The sequence below is a fragment of the Pseudovirgaria hyperparasitica genome (genome assembly GCF_010093815.1).
Source record: "Pseudovirgaria hyperparasitica strain CBS 121739 unplaced genomic scaffold EJ05scaffold_8, whole genome shotgun sequence".
Taxonomy (NCBI): domain Eukaryota; kingdom Fungi; phylum Ascomycota; class Dothideomycetes; order Acrospermales; family Acrospermaceae; genus Pseudovirgaria; species Pseudovirgaria hyperparasitica.
In genome coordinates, this window is record NW_022985556.1 from 50,219 (window position 1) to 78,007 (window position 27,789).

At 50.6% G+C, this 27,789-nt stretch overlaps 9 protein-coding genes across 9 annotated transcripts; 5 read left to right on the forward strand and 4 right to left on the reverse strand.

Annotated features, from left to right (window-relative positions):
* Window positions 1-1,849: 1,849 nt before the first annotated feature.
* On the forward strand, window positions 1,850-3,316 carry EJ05DRAFT_500349 (uncharacterized protein; the record flags this gene model as incomplete). The annotated part of the gene is made up of 3 exons (XM_033746981.1): window positions 1,850-1,864; window positions 1,922-2,445; window positions 2,560-3,316. The coding sequence occupies 3 exons, from the start codon at window positions 1,850-1,852 to the stop codon at window positions 3,314-3,316; spliced, it is 1,296 nt and encodes a 431-aa protein (XP_033600270.1).
* A 2,245-nt stretch (window positions 3,317-5,561) lies between these two features.
* Window positions 5,562-6,291, forward strand: EJ05DRAFT_485905 (uncharacterized protein; the record flags this gene model as incomplete). Its single annotated transcript, XM_033745488.1, has 3 exons — window positions 5,562-5,801; window positions 5,866-6,028; window positions 6,086-6,291. The coding sequence occupies 3 exons, from the start codon at window positions 5,562-5,564 to the stop codon at window positions 6,289-6,291; spliced, it is 609 nt and encodes a 202-aa protein (XP_033600271.1).
* A 2,451-nt stretch (window positions 6,292-8,742) lies between these two features.
* EJ05DRAFT_476137 (uncharacterized protein) lies at window positions 8,743-9,458 on the reverse strand. The gene has a single exon (XM_033743959.1). The coding sequence runs from the start codon at window positions 9,179-9,181 to the stop codon at window positions 8,855-8,857; it is 327 nt and encodes a 108-aa protein (XP_033600272.1). The 5' UTR covers window positions 9,182-9,458; the 3' UTR covers window positions 8,743-8,854.
* Window positions 9,459-9,834: 376 nt separating this feature from the next.
* On the forward strand, window positions 9,835-11,175 carry EJ05DRAFT_367454 (uncharacterized protein). The gene has a single exon (XM_033741120.1). It carries the CDS (start codon window positions 9,985-9,987, stop codon window positions 11,044-11,046), a length of 1,062 nt encoding a protein of 353 aa, XP_033600273.1. The 5' UTR covers window positions 9,835-9,984; the 3' UTR covers window positions 11,047-11,175.
* Window positions 11,176-12,604: 1,429 nt separating this feature from the next.
* EJ05DRAFT_485908 (uncharacterized protein) lies at window positions 12,605-14,913 on the forward strand (the record flags this gene model as incomplete). Its single annotated transcript, XM_033745489.1, has 2 exons — window positions 12,605-12,649; window positions 12,736-14,913. 2 exons carry the CDS (start codon window positions 12,605-12,607, stop codon window positions 14,911-14,913), a joined length of 2,223 nt encoding a protein of 740 aa, XP_033600274.1.
* Window positions 14,914-16,717: 1,804 nt separating this feature from the next.
* EJ05DRAFT_500354 (alpha/beta hydrolase) lies at window positions 16,718-18,414 on the reverse strand (the record flags this gene model as incomplete). The annotated part of the gene is made up of 5 exons (XM_033746982.1): window positions 16,718-16,978; window positions 17,041-17,661; window positions 17,712-18,019; window positions 18,072-18,218; window positions 18,267-18,414. 5 exons carry the CDS (start codon window positions 18,412-18,414, stop codon window positions 16,718-16,720), a joined length of 1,485 nt encoding a protein of 494 aa, XP_033600275.1.
* Window positions 18,415-19,215: 801 nt separating this feature from the next.
* EJ05DRAFT_476140 (uncharacterized protein) lies at window positions 19,216-22,666 on the reverse strand. The gene is made up of 4 exons (XM_033743960.1): window positions 22,291-22,666; window positions 21,651-22,241; window positions 19,655-21,567; window positions 19,216-19,603 (listed from the first exon to the last, which is right to left on the reverse strand). Exons 1-4 carry the CDS (start codon window positions 22,588-22,590, stop codon window positions 19,549-19,551), a joined length of 2,859 nt encoding a protein of 952 aa, XP_033600276.1. The 5' UTR covers window positions 22,591-22,666; the 3' UTR covers window positions 19,216-19,548.
* Window positions 22,667-22,693: 27 nt separating this feature from the next.
* On the reverse strand, window positions 22,694-24,002 carry EJ05DRAFT_476141 (cysteine dioxygenase type I). Its single transcript, XM_033743961.1, has one exon. The coding sequence runs from the start codon at window positions 23,693-23,695 to the stop codon at window positions 23,087-23,089; it is 609 nt and encodes a 202-aa protein (XP_033600277.1). The 5' UTR covers window positions 23,696-24,002; the 3' UTR covers window positions 22,694-23,086.
* A 198-nt stretch (window positions 24,003-24,200) lies between these two features.
* Window positions 24,201-25,724, forward strand: EJ05DRAFT_500357 (GTP binding protein-like protein; the record flags this gene model as incomplete). Its single annotated transcript, XM_033746983.1, has 9 exons — window positions 24,201-24,221; window positions 24,271-24,291; window positions 24,347-24,389; window positions 24,439-24,513; window positions 24,570-24,700; window positions 24,750-25,064; window positions 25,118-25,474; window positions 25,530-25,650; window positions 25,705-25,724. The coding sequence occupies 9 exons, from the start codon at window positions 24,201-24,203 to the stop codon at window positions 25,722-25,724; spliced, it is 1,104 nt and encodes a 367-aa protein (XP_033600278.1).
* Between the last annotated feature and the right edge of the window lie 2,065 nt (window positions 25,725-27,789).

Here is a 27,789-nt window from a genome sequence, read left to right on the forward strand (position 1 = left end):
GGATTTCTACGGTGTCGCGATTCGCACGCCACCATTGCGCGCGTGCACAATTTTATTTCTCCACTCTGGCACTATCTCGCACCAAATTTTTTCGCGAGGTTGACATTAATTATTCAGCGCGTTATCGGAGCTGATTGCGGCTGACTCCGGTCTCGTCTGACAAAGCAATAGCAATACCGAGATGTGTGAGCTTTGACTTTTTTGATGGGACCCCAATAGCACAGCAATGCTTTGGAGATCTCGGATCGCTATGCATCGTATCCTATACATCTACTCTGGCCTCTTTTCATATATTGGAGCGCATATTCCCCGCCGCAAACTTGCAAGGTGGCTTGAGAGGGGTAGACGCCGGATGGCGTTATACCATTACTTGGGCCAGGCGCACGGATAATGTTAGTAGCTAAGGCTTCAGATCGGGATCGAGAGCGAGCTTGGACTGTCTGTCTCGTTGAATTTGGGGGCTTGGACTTGATCACGAGGAGACCGCAACGCGTATGCTGGATCTGTCTTGGAACCTGGGACAATCGCCACAGGCTACTGTTCGGAGAAGTGTCTGCCCTGTGTGAGTGCAAGATACTGCACAGCTCCTGGCAACGCATCTTTCACAGAGCATGCAACTTGGAGTTCTGAGAGCATCACCTATACCTCTCTATGCTAGTCGGGATGGGGATCGACCTCTGCTAATTGTAGAGCCTTGCGGGCCAACTATTAGTGTACGACTCAATTGCGGAGAGACTATCCAATATCGATACCAGCATCTTCCGCTTGCTCTCGGGGCACGATGCTGTCTCTACTATGGTATTCGGGGGTCCATCAGGGAAATGTCAGCGCTGATCTCGACGTTGCAGGGGTCCCAATCAGCTCCACGCCTGTCAATTCGCAAGACAGGGCAGGCCGGCCGGGGTCGTTTGACCAGCGAGCAATCTTTCTCCACTTTGTGCACATGGAGCCTGGATGTTGTGTGCCGCTAGCTTATGCTCGGGATGGCATTTCTTTGTTCTCTGGCAGCACCGCCATGGCAATTGATGCTGCAAGCCGTGGGAGGTGATGGGCGTGGCCTCTGTCTCATTAGAGCCGCTGGTCTTGACACTAACCTCCTGGACGGACAAGGCCAAAGCTACGAAGCGTGTCGAGTGGTGAGAGCGAGCATATAAGCCCGAATTGATTGATTGATTGCTTGCTCGGGAAAGGAAGAAGCAGAGGCAGTGGCCCGGTTCCTTACTTTGTTGGCGCCATCGCCTGGTGAGGTACGTCTTGCGCGCTAAGCCCAACTCAAACGTCTCATGCGCCGTCCGGGCAGGTGATTGACTGCGGGTGACCAGACTGGCACATTACTACTATTGTTTTGGTATAGTAGTAGTAGCCACTCGTCTTCTCCACCCAAATAGCTCCAGCTCACCACACTTTCTGGAATTCTGAGTCCGACAACCTCACTCTCCTTTTCTCTCTTCATTCTTTCACGGCTTCAATCCTTCAGAGGAGTGCATTTGCTTGCTTCAAAGAACCCCCCTGGATCCTGGCACCGCTGAGAGACCATCAACCCTGTAGAGAACACTTTCCCCGCTTAAGCTGCGCCGCATTCCACCACCTTCGAACTTTTTGTTCGGCTTCGTAACTTTCACCCGGGGATCACTTCAGCTCCAGCTCGAGTTTTAGTAGACGAAGTCACCTTCTACACGCTGGTGGCCTGGACCTTTTCCGTACGGAGACTGCCTTTCTATTACTTTTCTCACCACTGCGACCCTTATCAGGCTGTGCAACACCAACGCGGCATTTTTCGCCCGACCTCTACTTGGTCGAGCTCTAGAACCTCGGACCAACACCAATATATATTCGATCAATCCTCACTATGACCACCGCAAAGGTAAGCCTGTGGACAAATTGTCGACATGGAAGCATTGCTAATATAAATTTCCTGCAGGATGCTACGGCCAGACCGACAAGCCAACACAGGCCCTCTTTCGGATCTACGGCGTCGAGCCTGCCCCCGCATAAGTCGCGAACGCATTCACACTCTTTATCCATGGGCTCCTTGGGTGCCGCACACCGCGTGTCACGTAGAAAGAGCATGTCCTCATCCGCCCACAACAATGCAGCTATGGCTGCAGCAATGAAGGAGAAATTTCTCGAGACCAGCCGCCGGCCGTCCAAAGCCAGCCTCAGAGGGTCCAGCGCTGGTAATCACTTATCACCAGGCAGTCTCCCGCACGTTGGTAATGGTTTTGGGCCCTCCAGCTACGCAGGGGTCGGCGCCAAGACCAGCCCGGGAACCGCCATCACCGATGGTCCATCGCTGTCTGCTATGCCCGCAGGCGAAAAGGGCACGAGCAAAGCGCGGATACGTCGCGCAAGCGAAGGCTCGCGGAAGCGAGTGACCCACGGTGAATTGCGGTGCGAAAACTGTGGAAAAGGGTACAAGCATAGCAGCTGTCTCACAAAACATCTGTTAGTATACCTCGGACCCTTAACCCACATTTTCCTGAGACTGGCTCCCCTCCATTTCTCCTCAGCCCACTGGTCAATAATAAAGGTATGAATGTGTTTCACTAACGAATATAGTTGGGAACATACACCGCAATGGGGTGTGACTTCGAAATTGCTGATTTCCAAGCATCAACAAGTGCAAATGCTTGAAGCTGCATCTGTGCTCGTTGCCATGAACCAAGAACCTGAAGAGAGCAAGTATAGCGACCATTCGTCTGCTTCGCCGCCTGCTTCATCTTCAGACGCTAGAGAGGATAGTGTTAGCTCTACGGAGACCAGTCCGGGCCCTGAGACCTACACCGCGAGGAATCCCCACCGTTATAGTGGCGCCAGCAGTGCCTACTCTCACTCTTATCAGTCCGGTAACTCCATCTTCTCGGAAAGCGCTCCATCCCAAGGTTTCGCTTCTCACCACCGCCAATGGAGCAGTGACGGCCGCCCGACTACATCGGGAACGTCTATCGCCGGCTCCAATTACGGCGGTGATGATGAATCTGCCGACCTAGTTGCCGCTGTCAACCTCCTTAGCTGCAGCCAAGGCAGCAACAAAAGCGGACCGACTCTGCTGCCTCCGGATGTTCCACCCGTTCCACCTGTGCCTGCGCGTTACTTGGATAATGGAATAAACAGGCTCTCCGGAAGCCAAGCAACCATCACTCCACGCAAATCGCCCCTACCAGACCAGCGGGCATACTCGTGCTACCGTAACGACAGCAGGGATGTTCGCATGCGCGAGGATGACGACAGTGAAGACGATTTCGATCAGGGCCATGCAGCGCGAAACCGTGTCGACGAGCATGAAGATCTCATGTTCGGACGAATGGAAGAGTAGCCGCTACATCTCGCTCTCTGCTCTACATCACATTACGCAACATTAAATTAACATCACCATGAACGACGCAATTGGATAACTATGTTCTCAAAATATTCACATTGGGCCGGTGGCGCACCACAGTGGTCTGATTTGGCAGGCACTTATGAGAGGGGCGTGATAGTGCATCTGGATCTCTTGATATTGAAGCTGCCGATCGCATGGGTTTTCTTGCATGCTACTATATCCGGCTGATTGCACCTGCCTGATAAATGCCCGCGCATCAGCAGGCGCCCCTTTGCATCTGTTGTTTTCGTCATCTTGTAATCACATTCATGGCCGTTAAGTGTAGATGAAGGGAATGCATCTTGACGCTGCAGGACGACGTGACTATACGGTCCGTCTGCCTTCTGTACCAGCATCAACACCCGAGACTCGCCATCCCGTTAAAGCACACAATAGTTACGGGGCGGGTGTGTGTATATATAGAGGTGAATACCAGGCAAATAGTGTCGAAAATATATGATCTGTCCTTTTTGTGATGCACGATTCCTGGGGGTGTATTTTGTTGTCAAGACTGTGGCTTACGTTCTGATGGATCTGATGCAAGCAGGCATGCATAGCACCAGCTCGTAAAGCCCCATTTTTTTTATATTTCGGATCTGCTTGTTGTGATCGTTCCCTTCCGAAGTATCCATGTATATATGGGTAGTCATGATTACGGAGTGTGGAATTGTTATGTGCATTATGCGCGGATGTGGTGTGGTTTTGTATAGGTCGTGTTTCGTCCCGCTGTGCTAAACAATAACTGGGACATTTGACGTGCTGCCTGGTGAGACTCTGATCTCATGTGCGGGTCAGGGATTTGGGAGTTCAAAGATGGATATCGCCGGGTCGGTCAGTCAGTCTGCCAGTCAGTCAGTCAGTCAAGGGCATGAGGATGCCTACAGGACGAGTGAGATTGTCGAATAAGAGCGTGTGTAGTAGAGAATAGCTGTCTTTGTCTCGGGTCTCCGGGATTCCAGACTCCAGATGCCAGGGATAGATATATGTATATATATAAACACATATAAGACCTTGCGGTACATGTGCCCCTTAGCGTCCCAGCCTTGAGTGCAAACCTCGATTCACACCCAACCTTCCCGTCCTACGTGACCTACGTGCCGTTGTAAATTGAAGTCATTGACACGCGTATGCGGCGTTCGTGGTGTTTACACGCATCCATGTGCCTGACCTGCATGCTCGACACTTTAAACTGGTATGGTACAGGTTCGCATGCTGATGTGGATACGAATATACGAATGCGGATGCCGGGTCCGCGAACCACGGGCCGTGAGCTATGCAAGACGGAGCCATATCAGCATGGAAATCGCGTGGCGGGTATACCGTTGTGTGGTTTTTTGCCGTTTCGTGCCCCTTGGTATTGTTGCCGTCCGGTGTGCTGCCGTCCCGTATCCTGCCGGGCCGCCCCACAACGGAAGCTATTGCAATTTGGCCTGGTGTTTGGTTTCTAGGGGACTTGGAATGTGCGACTGGAAGTTTGGGTTGCGAGGTGAGAGAGATTGATAGGTTGTATTATGCTATGAGTGATAGAGCCTTGTGGACGGTAGCCTGGAAGGAAGAGGAGCCCGCACTGCTTTGTATCTCTGGGCTTGACTGGCATCGAGGATTGGAGAATGTTGATGTCGTGGTGCGTTTTTGTGAAAGGGCAAATCAACGTGAGGGCTCGTGTATGAATGGACTGTGCATCTTCGATACAGCTTCTGTCTCTGAAACGAAACGCTGATGTGCTGGCTACTCTGTTATGTGAGATTCTGTGAAGGCGAACAGATCTGAAACGCAAAGAAAAGCACGGATCGTGGTAGGCCATAGGGTTCGTTAGCCGACTAATCGAGCGTACGCGATTTCGGCGGTCCAAGGTCATTTCGGAGCTGCAACAAACGACTGCTACGCAGTATATGTCTCGAGTGAAGTTAGAGATGACGAGTTGTTGGGTTGCTACACTTTGTGCGGGTCTCGTGAACTCGTTAAGTTGTCTGTCTTCGTTACCAGTCTGAACGAACGTCTCGAGCCGGGGTGAAAACTTCTGCGACTGTGAGGATACACTGTTAAGATGCCTCCTTCACCACAAGTATGAAGCATCATCGGTAGAGTATTGACGACGCATCGCCATGAATCATGGTGCCTAACCTCCATATAATCAGCAATCTGCTAAAGAGATATTACCTTTACACTTCTTATGAATCTCACTCATAACACAGTCACCATGAGCTTCACATTTCTAAGATACTTTAACCCTTTCCACCTCCTCTCAACGACGACTCGGACTACAGATCTACCAGAGAAGCCCGATTCAAAGCCACCAGCTTCACAAAATGCGTTGTCATTTGCTATGAGCAGGAAAGACTCGGTATTGAGATTGGCTATGCAGAGGAATATCCTGCCTAGGTGGATCTACCAGACCCGAGCTGGCGGATTGCATGAGCTGCGCGTACAGAAAGCGCTTGTAAGTTCGCTAGCCCTTTCAAGCGCATCAGAGACGAGTCACTGACACAATCTTATGCCGACAGGAGGAAGTGTACTCGGATATGACAAATCGCTTTGGTGTCGAGGCAGCGTTTGCAGCACGTTCTGAGTGGCGGTTCGACTACGAGAGCGAGCGGTGGTGGCTGTACTTGAACGTTCCAAAGACGCAAGGATGTTCTCATGGATCTCAGAGAGAGAGTCTAGGAGGTGAGCGTTGTTGAAGACATGGCAGGCCCGTAGAGAGGAGAGCTGACTGACGCTCAGATGGATATGCGGTACCTTTGTCACTGCCAGCCTGGTGTTTGCCCCATGGTGAGAAAAAGCAGGTTGAAGTGCAGGAGGCTGCTTGGGAGGGGGAGTGGGCGTTGATCAATCCAAGGTGGGAAGCTGATCAGGCGAGGAAGCGGGAAGAGAATGAAAGGAAGCGGATGGCCGACGAGAAGGAGGCTGGTAGGGTCGGGGTCGCGTGAGGCTGACTGCTCCTGCTTGCTTTTCCTCGCTCTTGAGCCTTTAATATCTATCCTTTCGATGATTCGTATGTTAACTTCTGGTCATGTTCACATGTTAGACTTCTCAGAACGACAGTATTTAGTCGCAATGAGAAGCCAGTGTCAATACCTATGGCCTGTGGATAATTGATACACGTCGCTCAACGAAACAGTCGAAGTAATGAATGACGCCATACATGATAGCTTGCCACACAACAGCGCCTCTAAGGATGACGTTATAGGCCCTGCTGGTATCATGTCTTCCCGTGAATTGAATCTAAATCAACGCGGACGGGTCTTCATCGAGTCTCGCGACTGGTATCCCGGATCTCTCCTGAATCAGAAATGAACCAGAGCAGGAGTGCATAAGCGCCGGATGGGCCCGATCTTAGTCACAGTATTTGAGTTGGGTATTGCAGGTCATCGTGGAATGTAGTAGCTAATGCATCACGGCCCGATGAACAGAATAGCGTGATCTCTGGATGGATAGATGGGGTCCGAGGGCTGGTACGAACGCGATGCGGCAAATGGTATTCTTGATAGGGTGATCCCTGAGTACGAAAGCAAAGATGGAAACATGAGGCTTGCGAGATTGCAGGTCATCTGAGCAAGGAAACAGAACGCATGGACTTGGACAAGAATGGAGATATCTAAGACGAATAGAAAGATGAAAGTCAACACTTGGCGAGCTAGTTGGGGAATGAGAGACGCGTGACCTGAAGTTGGCTGGCTAGCAGTCTCCGGGAGAAAAGTGAGTGCTGGCCAGTACAGGAACGAAGTTGAAGCAGCAAGGTGATGAACATTGCTCTCGCGGATCAGAAGAGCTGGAGATGTGGAGACGGGATTAAAGCGAATATGCATCAAAGCAAGGTTGTACTCTGAAACATGGGGAACAAAGGTAGCGTACACCGTAGATATGAGTCACAATGAGGCCTCAGGCTAGCCAGCGAGACGTGAGTGCGAGGTGCAGATGGTGAAACACGCGCAACGACGGCTCTCGTGGCGCACGCGATCGTGGACGTGTATGCTTGTAAATATGTAGCTGTATGTTTGTAATATAATTATATAATAGTAGTTGTACTTGTAGCTGTGACTGTGTGTGGTACGGTGGTGGTACATCGTGGTGTTGTGACGTCGTGCCGGACTTGGGCTCCTCACCGCATCGTTCGAGTGGCAAGATCATCATAACAATAATGTATAGCAGACGCATCGGAAGGAGGCAACAGAAGGGCGCGTGACCCTGGAGTGACAGTAGTATGATTTATAGTAGGAATTTGAGCATCTGTGCCATCAGTTCACGATGTAAGTGTTATGTAGGTAGGTATTGATTATTATGTATGTAGTAAGGCGTTGTGTCGGCTTCTGTCGGGCATGAACAGAAATGCATCCCTGCAAAGCTGAGGGTGGATAATTCAGATTCTCGAACAGGTTAGCAGACTGGACGATGCATCTGGCGCCGAGTCATGCGTTAGAGTATGGTAAATCATGACTACAGTATGTCTGCATGGTAAAACACGTTGAGCCAGTTGGTCGGAAGCGCCGCACTGCAAACTCTCGCACGTTTAAGGATCCATGGAAGCGAACATCTATCGATAACAAGCCCCACATCTACCATGCACGGCCAGACCACGTTCAACCACATACAATCTGGGGTTCGTGGTCGTAATTGTGGTCATGGTTGTGGTCATAGTCGTGGTCATAATCATGGTCGTGGTCCCCGTTTGACAGAGGCGAGAGAGCCAGCAATGGAGTGGCTACTGTCATCCGGGTTTTCCAGAGACGACCTGGGGCATGACGCAACACCGAAGCCTGCAAGCGCCAGTACATACAGTAGATGGTATGACATCAACTGTAGTGGCGGTTACGGTGATGCCCAAAGTGATGATTCCGTTGCATCGCATGACATGGCCTTGCATCGCATCGCAGCGCATCACAACCGCTTCATCATTGTGTTGTTACATTCATCATTGCGGACAAGGCGAGATCGACAGACAGCCTGCGCCACACAGCACGATGTTGGGAATCGTCCAAGGTAAGAGCCGGATCTGCCGCGTGGCTGTGTGGCTGTGTCGCGCTTAGCTGGAACAGGCACGAGCACGAGCATGAGCACAGACGTCAAAGCGATCCATGCGTCCTCGTCGTTGGAAATAACTCAATTGTCTTGTGTTGGTGGCTAGGTACGAGGCAGATGGAGGATCACGACCGACCTCAACACGGCTCGTCATTATTCTGTTTTCCAAGCAACAACTTCATATCAACTATCAATTAGTAAACTGGATCGGGAACAGGAACAGGAACGAGAAGATGACTTTGAGAGGAGGTTTACCCTGGGGGGAGCGGGTGCTTCATGACCCCAAGCGAAAAAGAACTCAAAAGGTCAAGAGGGCAAAAGTGGCACGGCCTCCCACAGCCGAGCGTCCCCCTGTCTACGGCGTGTGATTGGCTGGATGTTTTTGAGCCTAGTTTTGGCCGCGAGAAACGTCAACCTGTCATCCAGCTTTTCTCTTCTCTCTCACCGTCGCGTCCCTCACACCATCCCGCACCATCAAACATTGATGATGATACTATCCCAATCCGGTAGTCTGCGCCGTTTTGCTATCCTCGCTATCCTCTGAATGCTTCGAGAACCGCCCTCACCATCCCTGCCCAGACTCCGTTTGGTTCGCAGACCGACCACTCCACCCCAGATCTGCGTGAGCCACCATCTTCGGCTCTTCAGGGGGCAGAAGAAGGAGATGAGAATGGAGATGGAAATCAAGATGAAGATGAAGATGAAGGAGAGGAGGATGAAGAACAGACGAGGCCAGATGAGAAATGGCTTGATGATGGCTTGTTTGCTATACTTCCTCGGCCCTTCCCTCAGCTCCCCCATGTCGTCCTTGGCTTTTATTCTCTCCTCCTTACTCGTTGCTCCTTACTCCTTAGACGTTAGGCCCTTCGCATGCATGTCTTGTTTACACTGTAGATGCTCAATCTGGTTGTGAGTAGACGCATACCTCCAAGTGTCAGCTTCCATCGCTGCGGCGTCGCGGTAAGCATCGTAATTTCTTGCATGCAGACCTTTGCGCGAACCACGGGACGGAGCAGGCCATACACTCGGAGGGAGCCCTTCCCCCTTCCTCCTAGCAGAGACTACTCATGCACCTCTGGACAAGTCTGACTCTTTCACCCACAGCAAGCCTGGCCCGTCCGTCCAGCGTTCCTCATGCACCGCTGACTCCTCTGGGTAAATGTAGCGAAAGAGAAAAAAAAAACGGCGCTGGAAAGAAGTGGAGCCTTGGAGAGAGCAGTAGTACTGTAGCAGTGCGTGCAGCGCAGTGCCTCTAAAAGTTTAGTCGGCACGCGCGCCACCACCACCTTGACCCTCTCGCCCATCCATCAGATTGCCCGATTTAAGAGTCCTACTATCCCCACCCCACCTACACTTCCGCCTCTACCCTACTCACCTCCCTCTCCGCCATCCTCATTCGCCATCCTTATTTTCTACCTCTTGTCAAGGCCTCTATAATCCTCACCTTGATTCAACTACACTTGACTTCTTCCCTTTATTTTTTTTTTCTTCTTTTCGTTCTGCTCCCAGTCTGAATTTCATCGTCGTCGCCACTCGTCCCACTCTTCATCGCATCTGATATCAAGTCTCGCCACACACACTCCTCTCTCGCACACACATTCGCAATGCCGGTGTCGTTACTACCTGCCTCCGCTGCTGCCTTTGCTCCGCGTTCAGCTCCTACCGTCGTCCTGAACACAAAGGTGGAAGCCTGGTTGACACAGACGCTCAAGAGAGTGAACCGGGTGAAGCGGCCGCTGAATTCGGCTCCACAGCACTTTCGATGTCTCACCGAAACACTGTCTGGTCCTGCAGCCATCTGGTCACTTTGCTCCATCATGCTTCCGAAGGCTCCTGATTCCGAGTTACGCAAAGACTCAAATCCACTGGTCGAGGCCATGTTCAACTACCAGCTCATACATATTGAGGCATACGTCGTACACGTCGACATGGTATCACAACATGAGGTTGCATTCAAGCTGACCCAGGACACTATCGACTCCCTGATCGAGTACCACAAGGACATCTACTCCGTCGACGTCTCTGCCTCAACCTGGTCCTGGGCCGAGAAGGAGTCCCAGCTGAAGAAATTGCAAGAGGAATTCGTGCAGTCCATCAACCGCTACGTTTTCCGGACCGGAGTGCGCGCATTGGAAGGCCTGGAAGAAGATGGTGCCGGCGAACTGCTCGAAGGGAGGGCTGAGGACGTCAAGAATGCCATCATGGGTCTCTTCCTTCCATTGTTGCCGCCCCCGCCACGGATCGTCGATGTCGTTCGCCCGGCTGCTGTTCTCCCAAGCTCCCCTGCCGGGAACAACTGGTGGCAACCGACGGAGGTCATGCAACACCAGCAACACCCCGTGCAGATGGATTCGTGGAAAGTCCTACCTTCGACGCCTAGTCCAACCATCACTACTTGCAGCGACCCTCAGTCTACCTTTTGGTCCTCAATGGTCATGAACGATGCTCAACTGCCGTCTCCAACTCCATCATTCAGCCAACCGTATACAACGGAGAGTCATTATTGTAGCTCGCCTCCAGCAATGGCTCCGATCCCGTCTCTTCCACTCCCTAGCGTCCTGGCTCAGCAGTGCGGCACCAGTGCCATCAACTCGAGCTATCACGGTAGCTATCACAGCTACGGATGGTCGAACGACTTCACTCCACAATACGCTACCGGCTACTGATCACGTGGCATATTTTGCCCTCTATGCCCCACTCACTCCACGGACGGCCTCTTAATCCTTGCCTCAGATGCGACGCCTGACACGAGACTCACCGATACCGATGCATGACGCGATGCCGCCCACGGCTTCACTAAAACCCACTGGGACGGCGTTTCATCAACATTTAGCGACTTTGATGTTTTTACAGCTTGGGAATACCTGGAGAGACCGTATATTCGGCTCCGTTATTTCATTATATTTGCTTTGTCCATCTGTCTTTTAGCGAGCGTTGTATTTTCGTCTTATGTTGTTCTGTCTTCTTGTTGCATCAGCGCTCGGGGCAGGCATCCTCCACCTTCGTTTTTCCATTACGGCATCTCTGGGAGGTACAGCATTTGTGAGCATTTTATAAAGACGGAACAAAGGCCTCACGGCTGCGGGTTTTCTCCTTTTGGTCGTTTTGGACGGATTTGTGCGCAAAGCAACGCTGCTACATGCCATCGAGTTGAGTCTACTCCTGGTCCATGTAGTATCCGTCAGCTTGCGCCACCGTTCTGTCTTACCCGGACCCGGGCATTGACTGCTCGGCTGGACATTCAGGGAAGGCGGCGACGTGCGCACGTCGTTGGCTGCGGGTCTGCCAGCGCGTGTGTTTGTGCTTGTCCACGCCACATACGATCCACGAAGGAGGCGATTCAGGTGATCAGAGCTCAAAGCCAGAGAAACGGTCTGCTGCGTGCGGCGGGCTTAAGCACTCTCTGGCGGGCTCATTGGATCTGGTCTTGTGCTCTCGCGGGTATGTGGTGCGTGGACATGGACATAAATTTAGACATTGGGTATATTCCTCCCCTGTCGGCCCCTCGAAGATTCTGTTGACTGGTATGCGAGATCATCCTGTCGAGAGTCTTGGTCGGGCTGTCTCCGATTGATTCGGAGACTGGAAGGCCGGAAGCAGGCATTCCGGTCGATACACCACAATATACAGATAAACTTAATAAAAGAAGATCTGAATGATGACATGATGAAGTTCCTATGTTCTGTCTTGATGCCACGGCTCCCTGTGTAATATAATTCAAGGCATATATGCTGTCTTCGTGTGATTCGCGATACTGCATACTGTACATCATCCAGTCACACGCGCGATTGCATGGTCGGGCCCCGGGACGCGCTACTCTACGAGCTATTACTCGATATCGGGCTAAAGGGTAGATAACGTCAATATTAACAATGTTACTCGGTTCAGAATGCAGGACGACACAGCCCGTGTTGGTAGAATGACATTATCTGAAGGAGATGTTCGCACAATCCTGGCCAGATACCCAGTGGCTGTGCTATTATTATTAATAGTTGACGGTGTTTGAGGCCGTGTGTGGGGACAAACCCGAAAGACCCGGCGCCCGCCCGTGAACGACAGCATGACTACTGCTACTACTACTACCATCACTGTGAAAGACCTCTCTATCAGATGCAACTCCGCACTCCTCTACACCTCCTCGCCATGTCTTAGACTTTATCCCCTCTTCCAACCGAGTCAACACACCCTCTTACCACGCCAGTCTCCCCCTGCTTCCAACAAGCTATGGAGACTGCTCCGATGAACCGGGCGTCTAGCCCAGTCGCTTCTGTACGTGACCCCGGCGCTCCCCGACCTCTGCAGTCACCGTGCAAGTCAATCTGCAATATCTTGGTATGCTTATGACTTCATTCTAGCGCCTGGAACATCGATCGAGTACGCCTTCGTATCTGACCGCCTTGCGCGGCTTGGAAAACCCGGTTTCCAGCTCTGTCCTCAATATCGCCGACACCCTCACCACCACCTCCGCCGAGGACGACGTCGTTGCCGATAACGTTCGCTTTCTGCGCTCACCTGTCGATCCGCAAGAAGAATGGAGGGCAGAGAATGCTAGGGAGGAGACTACTAGAGACCGGCAGCGCACGGTATTGGAACACCGAGCAGAAGAGCGGGAGCGGAGGGAGCGGATGCTGATGGTAATGACCCGGCTGGATGGTTTGCGGAGGCAAGATTCGTCCCAATCCTCATACAGCGACCGTGTCCCAAGTCAGAACAGCCTGTACGACTGGTCGCCTGCTAATGATGAGGACGAACTTAATGCTTTAATGCAAGGTTTGCGGCAGCAGCAACCCACCACCAATCCAGAGATTCTACGTTCCATGGGACGTTCGCACCTGGAATCGGAGCGTCAGTCACAAAACCGCGCATACAACACCTCCCGATTTCTCAGCTCGACACAGCCTTCACATTCTTCTGAGAGTTCGCTGCGGGCCACAGCTATCGTCCAGTCTGTTCGTCGTCATCCTCGTTTCTCGGATCGCTCTCGACACTACATGCAGCGACACACCGCCGATAGAGAACAAGCCCAGCGGGCCGCTGCGGACAACGACATGCCTGCAAGAAACTCTACCTTCAGTCCTCGCATTCCTGCCGTAACGATCCCAAGAGACCTCAGTCGATACGAGCAGAATAGGAGATCCTGGCAGGCTGAGCAGACCCGTACGCCTGATTCGCAGGCCGAATCAGACAGACTACGGAGTTCTGACAGTACTACTCGACCCCCGGTGGACTCATATAGGCGAACCTATCTCGAAGATCCGATCGTAAAGCGTAAAGCCTCACCACCTACGCCATCTCTTCAGCAAACAATCAGATACCTTTCAGGCCTTAGATATTGCCAGTCTTATGAAGAAAGTCTCCACTGTGCCGCTGAAGCGGGCTTCCCAACTACGAACTTAGCTGGCGATACCGTCGAAGTGCACAACGACTTCCTCCTTCATCTATCCTGCATACCCGAACCTGCCGAAACCTCGTGGCTTCGACCAGGCGCCGTCCTCGGAGGCCATCAGCATGCTACATCGGCGACGTCGGCTCCAAGCACATCAGCACGACCACCGACTATTTCACGACTCCCGAACGGCAACATTGTTTCAGATTGGTTGCATGTCGCCGACGATTCCACGCATCCAGTCTCGTCAACAGCTTCTTCTCGTCCAGATTGGCCTGCTGCTCTTCACCCCAACCACACCCCCTGGAACACTCGCAACAACGATCTTCCACCGCACGCTCGCCGTGCCGTCGACCCTATCGCTCGCCAGATATCTACTGCTTCTCTGTCCCGACAAACAGCTGCCGCAAACATCGCCCGGCTACATGCGCCTCCTCTCCCAACCCAAAGCCAAGACAAAGATAAACTCCAAGACTGCTGGCCCGTCGACGTCAGCATCCACGCTGTCGACTATAAAACACATAAGATCTCCGCCACAATGGACGCATATAACGTTCCGGCGCTTCCAAATGCAATCACTGGCGTACGCTCGCCCGCGCACAGCATAACAACCTACCTCGAGGGCGAGATCCTGAACCTCCGGGACATTGGCTTTCTGACGGAGAACTTTCCGAGCAGCGCAGAGACAGACGCGGTGTATTGGAGCAAGTTACCGCCCTTCAAGGACTACACAGAGTCTGAGCTCGTGGAGCGACTTACAAGCAAAACCTGGCTGCGCACAACAGGCGAACAGTTTGTATTTATGCGGTGGAAAGAGCGATGTTTCGTGTCTCGGACGACGGAAAACAACTCCCCTGAATGGATGACGCAAGATCTCACCCTTCCTGCATCAAGAAATTGGTATCAACGCCGCAATATAACGCCCAACACCAACCCAGCTGGAAGTGGCTACACGACTAGCTATGCCCCCTTCCCAGACGGCACAGAACACTGTGGGTTGACTATCTCGGGCTTTTATTATGTGTCTCTGCGGCTCAGTGACGGTCACGTTGAGGGGCTATATCATGACCCGCAAAGCTCGCCGTACCAACATCTGACGCTGGAAAGCGAGAAACATGGTGTTGGAGGAGCCTGGGGATTTCGATGAAGGGCGAACGACCAGGACAGGGGCGAGAGAGAGAGAGAGAGAGAGAGAGAGAGACGAGATACCTTGGACAGATTGCTGACGGATCGCTTGCTTGCCTGCTTGTTCTATCTATCTATATACGCTGCCCTATACCTATTACCCCCTATGCCGGTAGGGCGGGAGCCCTGCACGTACCATTTATACCGATCATCTATCAATCACCCCCCGGCGTGGGGTTCATTGGGCTCTTGGTTGTTCTTTCTTCTGACTTACTTGCCCGGGGAATTTGAGGGCTAGACATGGTGTGCTGGGACGGACGGGATCATGGATGAATGGATGTATGGACGGATGGGCAGATGGTCCGTGGCGTTTAGTTGTTCTGCGTCGTCATGACTAAGGAGAGAAATAGAAGACTTGTGAGACGTTGGTGAATTTATGCGCGAGTGCTTGTCAAAGTTACTGCTTGCTGCTGCTGGTGCGTATGCTGGGACAGCAGTAGTATTATTTTGTGTAGATCCACCCAACTTGCTTTTCACTTTGTGTCGTGCTTATCCAAGTAGAGGCCGGCGAACATGGATGGAATAGAATGGGTCGAAGCACGAAGGGAATGAAAAAGGGAAGCGTACCCAGCATGGTCCAGTATAACGATTTGGAAATGAGATGGAATAGGATGGGATGAGGGTGAGTTCTGATCCAGATTTTAATTCAAACAAGCTAGAGTAGGGATCCTGGAAGAGGGAACATGACTTCGTATTGGTACCTAGAGGAGTAAGTAGATAAGTAAGTGATGTAGATGTAGATGGATATATGTAGAATAGATGTGCTGTTGTCTAGTTGGTATGCGGCAGATGAAGATAATCAGCGGGTTTAGGACGACAAAAGCTCAGAGCCACAGCGCTTGGGCGCTCCTACTAGATTAGATAGACACCGACAGTGTCAAACGAGGGGAAGGTTTCGGTGAGACTCTTAAGAACGAGGAAAAGTTGTGTGTCTGTTTTGTCCCCCGCACCTAATTAGCTACACTTCATCCCAGCATGTATATAGACCGTTATAGTACCTCTTTTATGTCTCTAGAGCTATACCAATGGAGTAGCCAGACATCTTCCTAGGGATCTTGACGCAAAGAATAAACCGTAGACCCAAGTAGACCTGCACGATTAACGTATCACTGTTCGTGCATGTATTCTCCTGTTCCGTGGCCTACGGCTTTGCCTCGAGTATCATACTTTCATACGTACACACACATACACATATACACAAACAAACACGCATCCCATGTCAGTCACGCACAGACTAGACTCAGACCCCTCTTCATAACACGAGCTCAAGCTCAGCATTCACAATACCTAACATCTTTCTTTGAACTTCACCTCTGTATCAGAAGTCGACCTGATTCATAAATGGTTGTGCGATGAAGGCATGTACTACAAAAGTCTCCTTTTCCGTCGCATCACCACGGGCTTAAGTGTTGTTCGAGTGCAGCTTTCAAGGGGCCGGGATGCTATTTTTCTGACTTGGAGCTCATAATTTATGGATGGTTAATTTGATGATAGGAATCAAGCAAGCTCGAATACATGGGTCGCAGCTTCAGACCACCCCTGATGCGGGTGTCCGGCTTTGTGTCGGGACGGACATGCTAAGACATGCCCCTTGGCAATGACACCGAAGAGGAGATTCGAGATCTTCATAGTTGGAGGCAGAGCTTCCACTGATCAATCTATGATATCGAGAATTATAGCCTCGCTAGACGAGGTTGTTTCTCACACACCATCCATCTTTCTTTGAGCTCTCATGGTTCCATAATAGATTCCTGCTATCTGACCACTTAGACATCAACCGTGACTCTAGCACCACTCGCCGCATCCAAGCCTCTCAAACCATTGATCCCATCTTCATCACTTTTGAGAAATCCACTAACAATACCTTCGAGCGTCCGACTGCTGCGGTCCTCGACCCCAACCCAGTGCCCAGCGTTGTCAATCACCACAACTTGACTATCCCGTGAAAGATACTCCTTCATGCCCTCTAGAGCGACTGACGGATCAAAAGCCGGATCCTGAAGTCCATACACGATTGTCGCGGGAGCCTTGGAGATGATATTGTTAGTAAACTTTCAGTGTTTCCGACAACGGATTTTCTGGTGATTACCTTCAGTGCACCCTTCGGCGCCGAGTCGAAGAGCCTGCCAGCATTCGACGACGACCGACGGCGTCCAGTAATATTCTCGGACGTCTTACAATTGGGACCTCTCGAACCTTCGCCATCAAGCTGGTTCAGCGCTACAATGGTCTCGAGACTCTTCTCCCAGCGCTTATTGGGTAAGCCATGGCGGTAAATACGCAGCTTCGTATTCCAGCCTCCTTCAGGTACCCGGCGCGCAACGTCCGCAGGATACCCATAATCTTCAGCATATCCAGTACACTGTCCTAGGCCGGGCCCTAGGCTGCAAGCCATAGCTTCGGCACTAAATTCGGGGGTAATAAGTGGCGTGTAGCTACTGCGTAGGTTGTCCTTGCCTGTAAAGGCGAGGCGATGCATTAGGCGCAGAAACCAACTGTCACCCATACGACCGATCCACGCGGTTATCGGCAACGGTAGGTTGAAAGCAAAGATATAGCCAGAACGCTCGAGTTGCGTGCCGAGCGGGGCGAGATTACTGAGAGCGGTCCGGAGCAAGCGCAGATTGCGACCAGGTGATTTAAGAAATGTTGAGAATAGGCGGCGGGAGGTTTGGATGCGATTAGTGATATTTGCTATGGAAAGCGTCGGCTGTTTAGGGTCAGACTTAGAGCTTTGCATTGATGTGTTGTCTGACTCACATGTAAGACACTGCATATAATGAATCTGTCCGCTAATTGAGGAGCTTCGGCTGCGAGTCTGAAGCCAATAACTGACCCCCAATCGTGGGTCACGATGATGACTCGCTCAGGATCGCTGTCAATAAAGTATTTCTCTCTCATGCCAAGAATGAACTCGGACAATGCTTCTAATACAGGCTCTGCGCTCATACTTGGAAATTCATCGCTGCCCCCATAACAAGGAAGATCCGGCGCAACCAGAATAGAGTCCTTGGAGAGTTGGGGAGACGCAATCTGCTTTCTCCAAACGGCGTATGAGTCAGGGAATCCTAGAGGTCATCAGCTTACAATGACTAAAGCGGAGCGAATCTTGAGAAGTACCATGGATGAAAACTATAAGGTTCTTTTTACCAGCAGCAGAAGAAGGGATTTTCTCAACATAATGGAGCCTTTTACCGTTACGCAGCTTAAAGAATTGATGTGTGGCCCCAAACGGCTTATTATCGAGACTCCAATACTTTTGTTGAACTGCGCTCTTGTCAGCGAACCTGACGACTGCTTGGTTTTGCCACGTACCGTGTTTCAAGAGTTCCTTGTCTTTTTCATTCGGCCGTCTCAAGAAGCTTCCATCCATAGTCGCCAGCACGACAAACATGCCGAGCACGAAGAGCCCATAGACATTCGCCAATAGACGCAAGAACCAGTGCTTCACGAGCCAATCCATTGTGTTGCTCAGTATTTCCGCAGATCGGAGAAGATGTAGCAATGCTTGTTTGGGTATGAATTGTGTGTATAGCTAATTGGAACTAGAAGCGCAAGGGTACAGGGCATGTCACTAGACCACGGCTGTCGACCGAGCAGCAGCACCTTTGTGAGCGCAGAACCAAAATTTGTATGAAGGTTGACACATGTGACACCCGAGAACCGAGCTTCGCAACAATGACTGGATATGGTCTAGAGATTGCTGGGGTCTTGTTGACGCCAGTCTGTGAAGAAGAGGTCGAAATAAGCTCACAGTAGCTCCAATGCCCAATGACGCTATCAATTCTGACTCTGTAGTAAATGAATAACGAAGGCCTTCGCTTGCTAGGGGTCGTTCAATACCTCAAAGCTCCGCTAAACAGCTAGCCAGAGCGTTGTCCGATTTTCGTGTGCGGGAGCAAGACGCTCGAAAGAAAGACCACGTTGGCCAGAGAGGAAGACGGACAGCGCGGGCTCATATACTCGCAAAACTATGACGTCGGTTGTTACACCTTAGGACGCACTTTCGCAATCCCTAACGGAAAGATCAACCTCCTTACACACGCACCCCGCCATTGCCGATCGTGATGGTCCATTTGGCCATAGACCAGGTGCCGGACACTTCTGGGCAGTACTTCACGCTAAGTCGGCTGCAAAATCTCCGCTGAAAATGGACAGGTGTTGACCATTGTCATATCAAGTACGAGTTGTGGAGGCATGTCTCGTTTCGCGCAAAATAAGTGATACAGTGCAGCCCGAACGAGGTTTTGTCGGTAGCCAGCGGAGCAGATAATGGATTCGGCCTTTTGAGGCATTGAAATATGGAACGCCAGACGAGGCTTCTTCTTCTAAAATGGCTCATGTGAGCCATGAGATAGATGAGATGACTATATGCTTCGAGAGACATGTGGTTCTTGATTGTCTTTAGCTCGGTGTGCCAATATATTGAATCAATCGTCCGCCCAATGCACAAAACATGCTGTCGTATATCTAAGTGCTATCTGAAGCGAGCTTCGAACTAATCCTGTCGCTTGATAGTCTCTCCATCTAAAGATCGAAACGCCGCCCAATGCTGAAATCGAATAGCAAAATGAATATATGTTACAATGTCAGGCACTCACGGGCCGGGGTATCCTATATTCTCACGATCGTCGTCAATGACTCGTCCATATCTAAGCAGTCGTCAGTAAGCATTCCGTAGTCGTGCAAGGTAGGCATCCTACTCAAGAAGTAACCTAAAGAACCAAACCTCGATATCTTCGTTACGGAGCGCCTTTCCTGCCCACTTACGTCCCTGTGAAGCCATTAGGGGCGCTTGCTCCTGGCCCTCTGATTCTGTTGTGAAGTAACGCAGAATCTCGAGCCACTCGTCACCACGGAGAGATAGCGGTATATAATGTACCCAAGGCTTGATCCAGTCCCGATGCCATTCTTGGAAGATTGCCATTTTGTAGGTCAGTGAAGTGCTCTCTAGGAAGGCATAAAATCGTCCACTGAAAGCATTACCATCAATGTCGAGGAGATGCTTCCACTTCCATGCGTCCTGGGGATCTACACGCTCTACGACATCGAAGAATTCGATTTGTGCATCGCAGTCGGCTGGGTCGCACTGCCCAACATGTGAGAAATGGATGTCGACGAGTTCTTTGTATTCGCTCCTCTTGACCTCCTTTCTCTCCCAGTGAGGTGCATGCTCACTTCCCGTGTTTGTGAGTATTTCGGCTTTATCAAGTCCGTTCATCTTGCGGACAACATGCTGACGATGATGACGCCTCCAACCTCCATGGCGACTGTACCCTCCAGTAGTAGATCCACGCCAATATATTGCATTGGATTTTTCTTCCCACTTTACGTCCTTGTCCTCCTCAAAAGTCACTTTGTGCTTCCAGTACCAGGGACTAGGGTAGACGATGTCTTGGTAGCTGCTGATCTTACTCTGAGAAAAGATAGGAAAGAGCTCGGTGGCTATATTGTATGCATTCGGACAGTCGAAGAAAGCATGCGTAGTCCGAAGAGATGGAAAGTTACAAATATCGCCAAATGCAGTCGTATTGTAGACAAAACCCATGTTGCCTAGTGCGTAAGAGGTGAGATTGTCCATAGATACCTCTTCATATTGTTGCGCTGGGCTATTAGGTGAGCAAGACATTCTTGAGTGCGTCCACGTGGCTTGATGAGCGAATTGGTTGAATCGTGTGAATGCAATAGGTTCGATACGTTTGCCTTCGCTCATGTCTCCTGGTCTGGGTGAAAATGCATTTTTTGGTGAGCTATTGGCCAGGGCCTTTGGCATGCGCTCATTCAAGGCGACATCTACAAGGCGAGAGAGACGGTCGTGAGGAACGACAACTCGAGGCTCATCATGAATATTGAACGCCAGGTCCATGTCAGGTAAGTGTTGTACAAATGCTTCCATCATACCGACTGTAGCTTGTTGCTGCCATTCTTCTCCCCGGTCGACCTTGACAACTGTCCCTTCACGTACCAATACTCCAAGCACGAAATTTTCATCATGTCCAAGTACCTCTCTGGCCCGTGCTCGGATTGTTGCGGGCTCTAATCCCCAGAACGGAGTCATTGATTCATGGATGTTATCGAACTCATCGATGAGCTGTACTCCTCTCCTTGTTGCGTACTCATACCATCGATCGAAATTTGGCGGCGGGCTGATCTTGTATCTCCGTTTGTACTCTGCTACAGCCGCACCTAAGGATTTAGACTGTCGATGCAGAAGGGTTTGAAAATCTGATGCAGAGTTCTTGATCAATTGATCGACAGGGTGTACATCCGAGGTTCCGATTTGCATGGGCTGCAAAGGCTTCTCAGGATGTTCGAACGCAAATAGAGGTTCGACTGGATAGCTAGTGCCTAAGAATGCCTTGTGAATATGGTTTACGACAGCTAGAGCCAAGGTCGTTACTCCGAGAACCGCAATGAACTGTCGGAATCTTCGCCGCAGTCTTCCATTCGCGGTGTTGAGGCTCGAAGGCCCCATGTCATAGAGATAAACAACAATAGAAAGGCCGCTGCAGATAGTAGTCCAGCTATTCCATGATGAGAACCCAGTCGCCAGACGGGCCATCAAACAGGCGGAGAGGGACACAAAACTCGCGAGGAATGCCCCTGAGCGGCGGACCTGTTCCAAGGCTGCGGTTAGCCTGGAAAATACTCCTTCGTAAGACTCCATAGGGACCAGAGCCGAATAGATAAATAGCTTACCGTGGCAAATAGTAGGGCATTCTCGATGATGCATATGAAGACCATTACAGCTACTTGTGTTTTCAAGAAGCCATTCTGTACGACTTGCCAATTACCACCTAGGCGATCTACTCTGTTATTAAATGTCAACGCGTCTGTACGGAAACTTTCAAACATAGTCGACGCAACGCCGCAGGATATAGTCAGCACGGCAGCAGCATCCCGAAGAGCAGTGCTAGGTTCACCACCGTATCGTGAGCTCCTAGATGCCCCACTATATGAAGAAGCTCCAGAAACGCGTCGCGAGAAGGTGCCATTTGCTTCCATATATCCCCTTCCACTCTCTTTTCCATTCGTCGAGCTCACAATAGCCCATTGCAAAGTTGTAAAGCCGGCACCGATGCAAAGAAGACTACAAATGCCTAATGCAACCCCTTGATTGGTCATGGGAGATGTGGATAGAGACAGTAACGCCAGTATAGTAACCATCGCGAGGCCCATTCTGGAATCATGTTGCCCGGGCTTATCTTGCGCTAGAAGACCATCTGGCGGGGATGAAATGAAGAGCGTGGTTGCATCGAGAAGAAGAAGGACGATAAGAGGAAGAAATGCCTGCTCTGGTAAATTACATAGTCCCCGTAAAAGTGTATTTTGTGCTAACCTTGAATTGCCATATGCCTTCACGATCGTATGCAGCTCTCTGACAGACTGACGCCAGCGCGAAGAACGCGCCAGCAGCCCAACTCAGTCTTGTTCGCGTAACATCTTTGAGTCCCGAGAAGAACCCAACGACCAAGCTATTGTAGATCCATATGACGGCCCAAGACACGGAGGATATGAGTAGGGAATGCGAGATGGGGGTGGCAGTTTCGGTGACGGTCGACGTAAGGAACAGCGTTGCTGGCAGGAGAATGGCCGAATGCTCAGCGATATAATTCACCAACACTGAAGCCGGTCGCATTGGGAAAGCGAGTGTCAGTTGTTGTTACGCATGACACAGGATTGTGGTTGAACTGCAGGGTATGTATGTGTATGTGTACGGCCTTCAGCACGCTTCACGTGGAGCTTGAAGCTAATTAGCCACCTAAGGCGGCTGCCCGGTTCGGCCGGGGGGCTAGATCGTAGGCGCTAGGCAATGCTATCAGGTATGTCTTCATAGTATCTAACCTCCCCCCTTACAATGGTTCTACGAAGGGGTTATCAGTTTACAGGTCTCTCCATGAGACTTTATCTATCCCTAAAATGTCGTATTCCTCCTTCCTAACCTCTGCGCCTACATCAAGTCGCTCTTCTTATTCTCAATCGTCGTCACATCTCCCAATATATTGATACCCGTCACCCGACATGAGAAACAAACGAAGTTGCCAACGACACTCCATTATGCTATTCAGGCCAGCTGACAGAATATCCGCCATCACAGCTGAGTCTGACGGCTCCATGCGAATCTCGTAGGAATCTCAACTCCTCACTCGCTCGCCATACTTGGAGTACAAAACACCATTGCAGTGCATATGAGCTCCGGTCCGCGCATTGAAAATGTGGCAACCGTTTTTCGAAACGTGTGGAGGTGTGTACAGGTGTAAGGATATTGCGAATTCTTTTGTATCTGGATTCCCCACCCGGTGGATTCCGAGTTCGTCGGACATGTAGGTGACCTGGTTTGTCTGATATCTCGTCTCTCGTTTCGGAACCAGTGGTGCAGAACCATTACCTGAAGCCTTTCGTTGATCGGGCCAGTCGTACAGGGTCTCCGTGAGTTCTCCTTTGAGGACCTTCATAATACAGTGGGAGCCATGGTCGTGGATTGCACTGCCTTTGCCTGGTGTCCACACTAGGATAAGCAGGTTACTTTTGCCATTGCCCTCGTCAACAAGGTTCCGGGTATATGGGCGAGATGAATCACTGAAGGCGTAGTTTTTCCATTCATCTTCAATGGAAACGTATCTCTCCATCAATGCGATCAGTCTCTCAGTATCGACGTCGTTGATGCCTGATGATGGGCCGAGCACGGTGCTAAGGTCCTCAACAAGTTGCTGGAAAGCATTTGGGATAGCTGGCGTGGCCATGATTGGCAAAACTTGATGCGTTGAACTTATCAGCAGGATTCGAGGAGACTCGGGAATTTGAGCTTAGCAAAGCGAGATGTAATTTGTGCAATGGAACAAGCAATCAAAATGCACGTAAAAATCCACAACGTCACAGGTGATGTGGCACGTATAAACACTATCCAAGGTGCACGTTGGAAGACAGGACCGTGAATGTGGGCTGAATGGCCTATGCCACAAGTTTGGCAAGGACCCATATGGAGAGAGGCTTTATCTAAAAATTTGCCCAAGATAAAGTGAGCCGTTGGAAGCCGTCTATCAAGATACCTCTCCGTCAGGGCGCGTGGTCTGATCACCGTGCTCGGCGTTTCGAAAACGGGTTGCTGCCCCACCACTCTTGGAAAGCCACCCCACGCGTCATCGCACTTCGCAACAATTTCTCACTCACCAACCAAGCGACGTGTTGTCGAAGAACGTCCCGAATTCTCGAAACATCTCAGCTCCTCAGGAGTAGGAATCAATCAGTATGGCGACGACCGTGGAGAAGGTATGCAATTCGGTAGACAAATTGCAAACTTCGGCTAACGAGATTCAAGATCAAAAACATCGAAGATGAAGTAGGTGAACAACAACTGCCGCGATCACGCATAACGAAGTCTTACATGATGCAAGATGGCCAAAACCCAAAAGAACAAGGCGACCTCATTTCACTTGGGTGCGTGAAGCACGATACAAGAAGAGCCAGATATTTACAATAATTACAGGTCAATTGAAGGCGAAGCTGGCAAAGTTGAAACGCGAGCTACTCACGCCAAGTGGAGGTGGCGGCGGTGGAGGAGGTATTATTATCACACGACATCCTGTTTTTGAAGACTTGCTTAGCATGACTCAATAGTCGGATTCGACGTCGCCAGGACTGGTGTAGCCAGTGTGGGTTTTATAGGCTTTCCCTCTGTGGGCAAAAGTACGCTCATGAGCAGGCTTACAGGCCAGCATTCGGAGGCCGCCGCATATGAATTTACAACGGTAATGTAATTTGACGCCTATCTACAGCTCTTCTGACAATCATGTCTAGCTTACGACTGTTCCGGGACAAGTCATGTATAACGGCGCTAAAATCCAAATATTGGATCTACCAGGAATTATCCAAGGCGCAAAGGATGGCAAAGGACGAGGTCGTCAAGTGATTGCTGTGGCTAAGACTTGCCATCTGATTTTCATCGTTTTGGATGTGAACAAACCCCTTACCGACAAACGTGTTATCGAAAACGAGCTTGAGGGATTTGGTATCAGAATAAACAAGAGTCCACCCAACATTGTGTTCAAGAAAAAGGATAAGGGAGGTATCAATATAACAGCAACGGTTCCTTTAACTCATATCGACCACGGTGTATGGCCCTCACTTTCGGACCATAGACCTTGAGCTGATCAAGATCAATCCAGGAAATCAAAGCCGTCATGAACGAATACAAAATAAACTCGGCTGATATAGCTATTCGATGTGATGCAACCATCGACGATCTTATAGACGTTCTCGAGGCGAAGAGTCGGAGTTACATTCCTGTCATCTACGCCCTCAATAAGATCGATGCTATTTCTATCGAGGAGCTTGACTTATTGTACCGCATTCCGAACGCTTGTCCGATTAGTTCCGAGCATGGTTGGAATGTGGATGAATTACTTGAGCAAATGTGGGAGAAGCTGAATCTGAGGCGGGTATATACGAAGCCAAAGGGAAAATTGCCCGATTACAGCGCGCCTGTTGTGCTCCGCGCCAACGCTTGCACGGTAGAAGACTTTGTTAGTACCTGTTGTTCAAGATATGTAGACTCAATATCACTAACCAAACGTGTAGTGCCACTCAATCCATAAATCTATCGTGGAGCAATTCAAAGTTGCGATCGTGTACGGCAAGTCCGTCAAGCACCAGCCGCAGAGAGTAGGCCTTGCACACGAGCTCGGAGACGAGGACATTAGTAAGATCCTTATGTAGACTTTCTCAGGTCTCACCGTGGCTAATCCTCGTGCAGTTACTATAATCAAGCGATAATTTCTACTTTAGGACTGCCTTCTCCGGAATTGGCTTGGTTCTCAACCTGTATACCGATGGCGAGGTATCTTCCAGTTCTTCGTAAGAGACATGGCATCCTTTGCGACGGCGATAAAGAGACGAGAAAGGTGTTTGTGTGGGGGTTGTCACACTCACACCATAAGTATGAAACGGCATAGCGAGGTTCGGACGCCGATATCTTGCAGGTCAGCTTTGCTATGAGTGGCCGAGCATGAAGCGACTGTCACGAAAGGGAACCTGCCAAATATCGATCTTGTTTCGAAAATCCAACGGGGCAATTGCCCAAATCATGGTGTACCGAGTCATACAACGTACCAGTTGTCCAGCGATACAAATCTGTCTGGAAGTAATTCCATTACTCAGATCTCGCATGCGAACCGACGACAGTTTGTGCACTCGCACAATGCAGTCGTTGTCAGGGACCTTTGACCCCTGTCGATAGCTTCTTGAGCATAATTCCAAGGAACAATAAATTGAAATCCTGTCAGATTGCAGTTACACTTGGACAAATGGAATTGTCTGTCGATCATCTTGTGAAGTCACGAGTATAATTTATTTCTTAGGAAGCTGATGGATATTTTAGCTACCTACTCACTTTACAAAGGCGATTGGTATTAGTTGTGTCAAGAGGACATCTCCAGTCGGAGCATATTAATGTGTAGCGCAGGGATTGGCAATCAAGGTCATTGCTTCGCCGACAGGCGCCTTGGGCTCCTGATGGCCCGCAACAAGGCGCTAATAGCACGGTGAGATAGTTGGTGGCCAGTCACAAATCGACTCGCGACAACTCAGTAAGTCCTATAACGTCAACGCCAGTACCACGGCTTCAACAAGTTGTCCTTTCTTAAACCATTGCCTCATACCCAAAACAAGACTAGAGTTGTCGTCTGACAGCACTTGATGAATATGACCACATTCCAGACGCTCGAGAATGGGTCGCATTGAAACGCTAGTCGTGTGCTGATGTGGACGGATTGGGCCATGCTGAGTCCGAAGAGCACTCAGAACACGTTGTGATGGAAGTAGTACATCAACGCTCGATCTTCATTATCCTGGGCTGAAGGAGGTGATGGTTGAGTGAAACATCGGCTTGGCCAGCCTGGATTTTGACGCTTAACGTATTTAACAACAGTGAATGCAAAACGTCCCCTGGCCACGCTTGGATTCGCATACTTTGGTACGTGCGGGACACAAACGTCCTCCTAGCTTCTATGGACTTCTTCATGGACCGTAATACGCAGCCAGCGGCGTCAATAGGAATCAAAACGTCCGGCAAGCTTTTGGTAAAGGTTTTTTGGGGAGAACGCTTAGCGTTCCCATTTGCTCTGGATTACAGGGGATGCACAATGGTTCAGCCTATGGACAATTTTCCGATAAAGGGCCTGTTCCCACTCTTGGCGCTCGACTGAGAGCGTTGCAAAGAGAGCTAATACGGCGGGTAGTCACAACGCCGGCCGCACTGTGCAGACGGTGCTCAGGAGCTACCTACGCTGGATGTAGGGCCAAAGAACTCAGCACCCTGACTGGACAGGCGTTGGGCGTGGTTCTCGCTGATCGCTGCAGGCCGCTAGAGATAAAAGAGCAGAATGTGGAGCAGACGGACTGGAGTGAACAGAGCAAGTGAATAGTCGATAATGGAGAACGGAAAGGCGAAAAGTGAAAAGGGAAAAGTGAAAAGGGAAAAGTGAGGAGGACGGACCAGGACCAGGACCAGGACCAGGACCAAGGGGAGAGAGAGAGCCCTGAACTTCTGACGCTCCCTGTCTAATACCAGAAGTTGGACTTCAATGTCAACTCAGGGCCTAATAGCTATTAGTCGGCTTCAACACCTGGTAGGCCCAGGAGTTGACTAATAATTGGCCTACTTTACTCAGGAGAGGGGCCCGCTAAACGCGGCGAGACTTGGCCTTTGGGGAGCATGGAGACTTGTCTGTTTTCAGCAAAGGAGCAGTCTGCAGGACGCAGGACGCAAGACCCCTTTTCTTTACGGACCATCATCCACCTACCCTCAACACCACCACCACCACCACCAAATAGCAATGCC

Bases quoted from the DNA above. Each gene is read 5' to 3' on its own strand.
- EJ05DRAFT_476137 (XM_033743959.1), bottom strand. From the start codon at position 9,181: ATGGGGGAGCTGAGGGAAGGGCCGAGGAAGTATAGCAAACAAGCCATC.
- EJ05DRAFT_367454 (XM_033741120.1), top strand. From the start codon at position 9,985: ATGCCGGTGTCGTTACTACCTGCCTCCGCTGCTGCCTTTGCTCCGCGT.
- EJ05DRAFT_476140 (XM_033743960.1), bottom strand. From the start codon at position 22,590: ATGCGACCGGCTTCAGTGTTGGTGAATTATATCGCTGAGCATTCGGCC. The intron at 22,242-22,290 runs GTTAGCACAAAA...TTACCAGAGCAG, and splicing joins AAGGCATATGGCAATTCAAG to GCATTTCTTCCTCTTATCGT. The intron at 19,604-19,654 runs GTAGGATGCCTA...ACGACTGCTTAG, and splicing joins TTCTTTAGGTTACTTCTTGA to ATATGGACGAGTCATTGACG.
- EJ05DRAFT_476141 (XM_033743961.1), bottom strand. From the start codon at position 23,695: ATGGCCACGCCAGCTATCCCAAATGCTTTCCAGCAACTTGTTGAGGAC.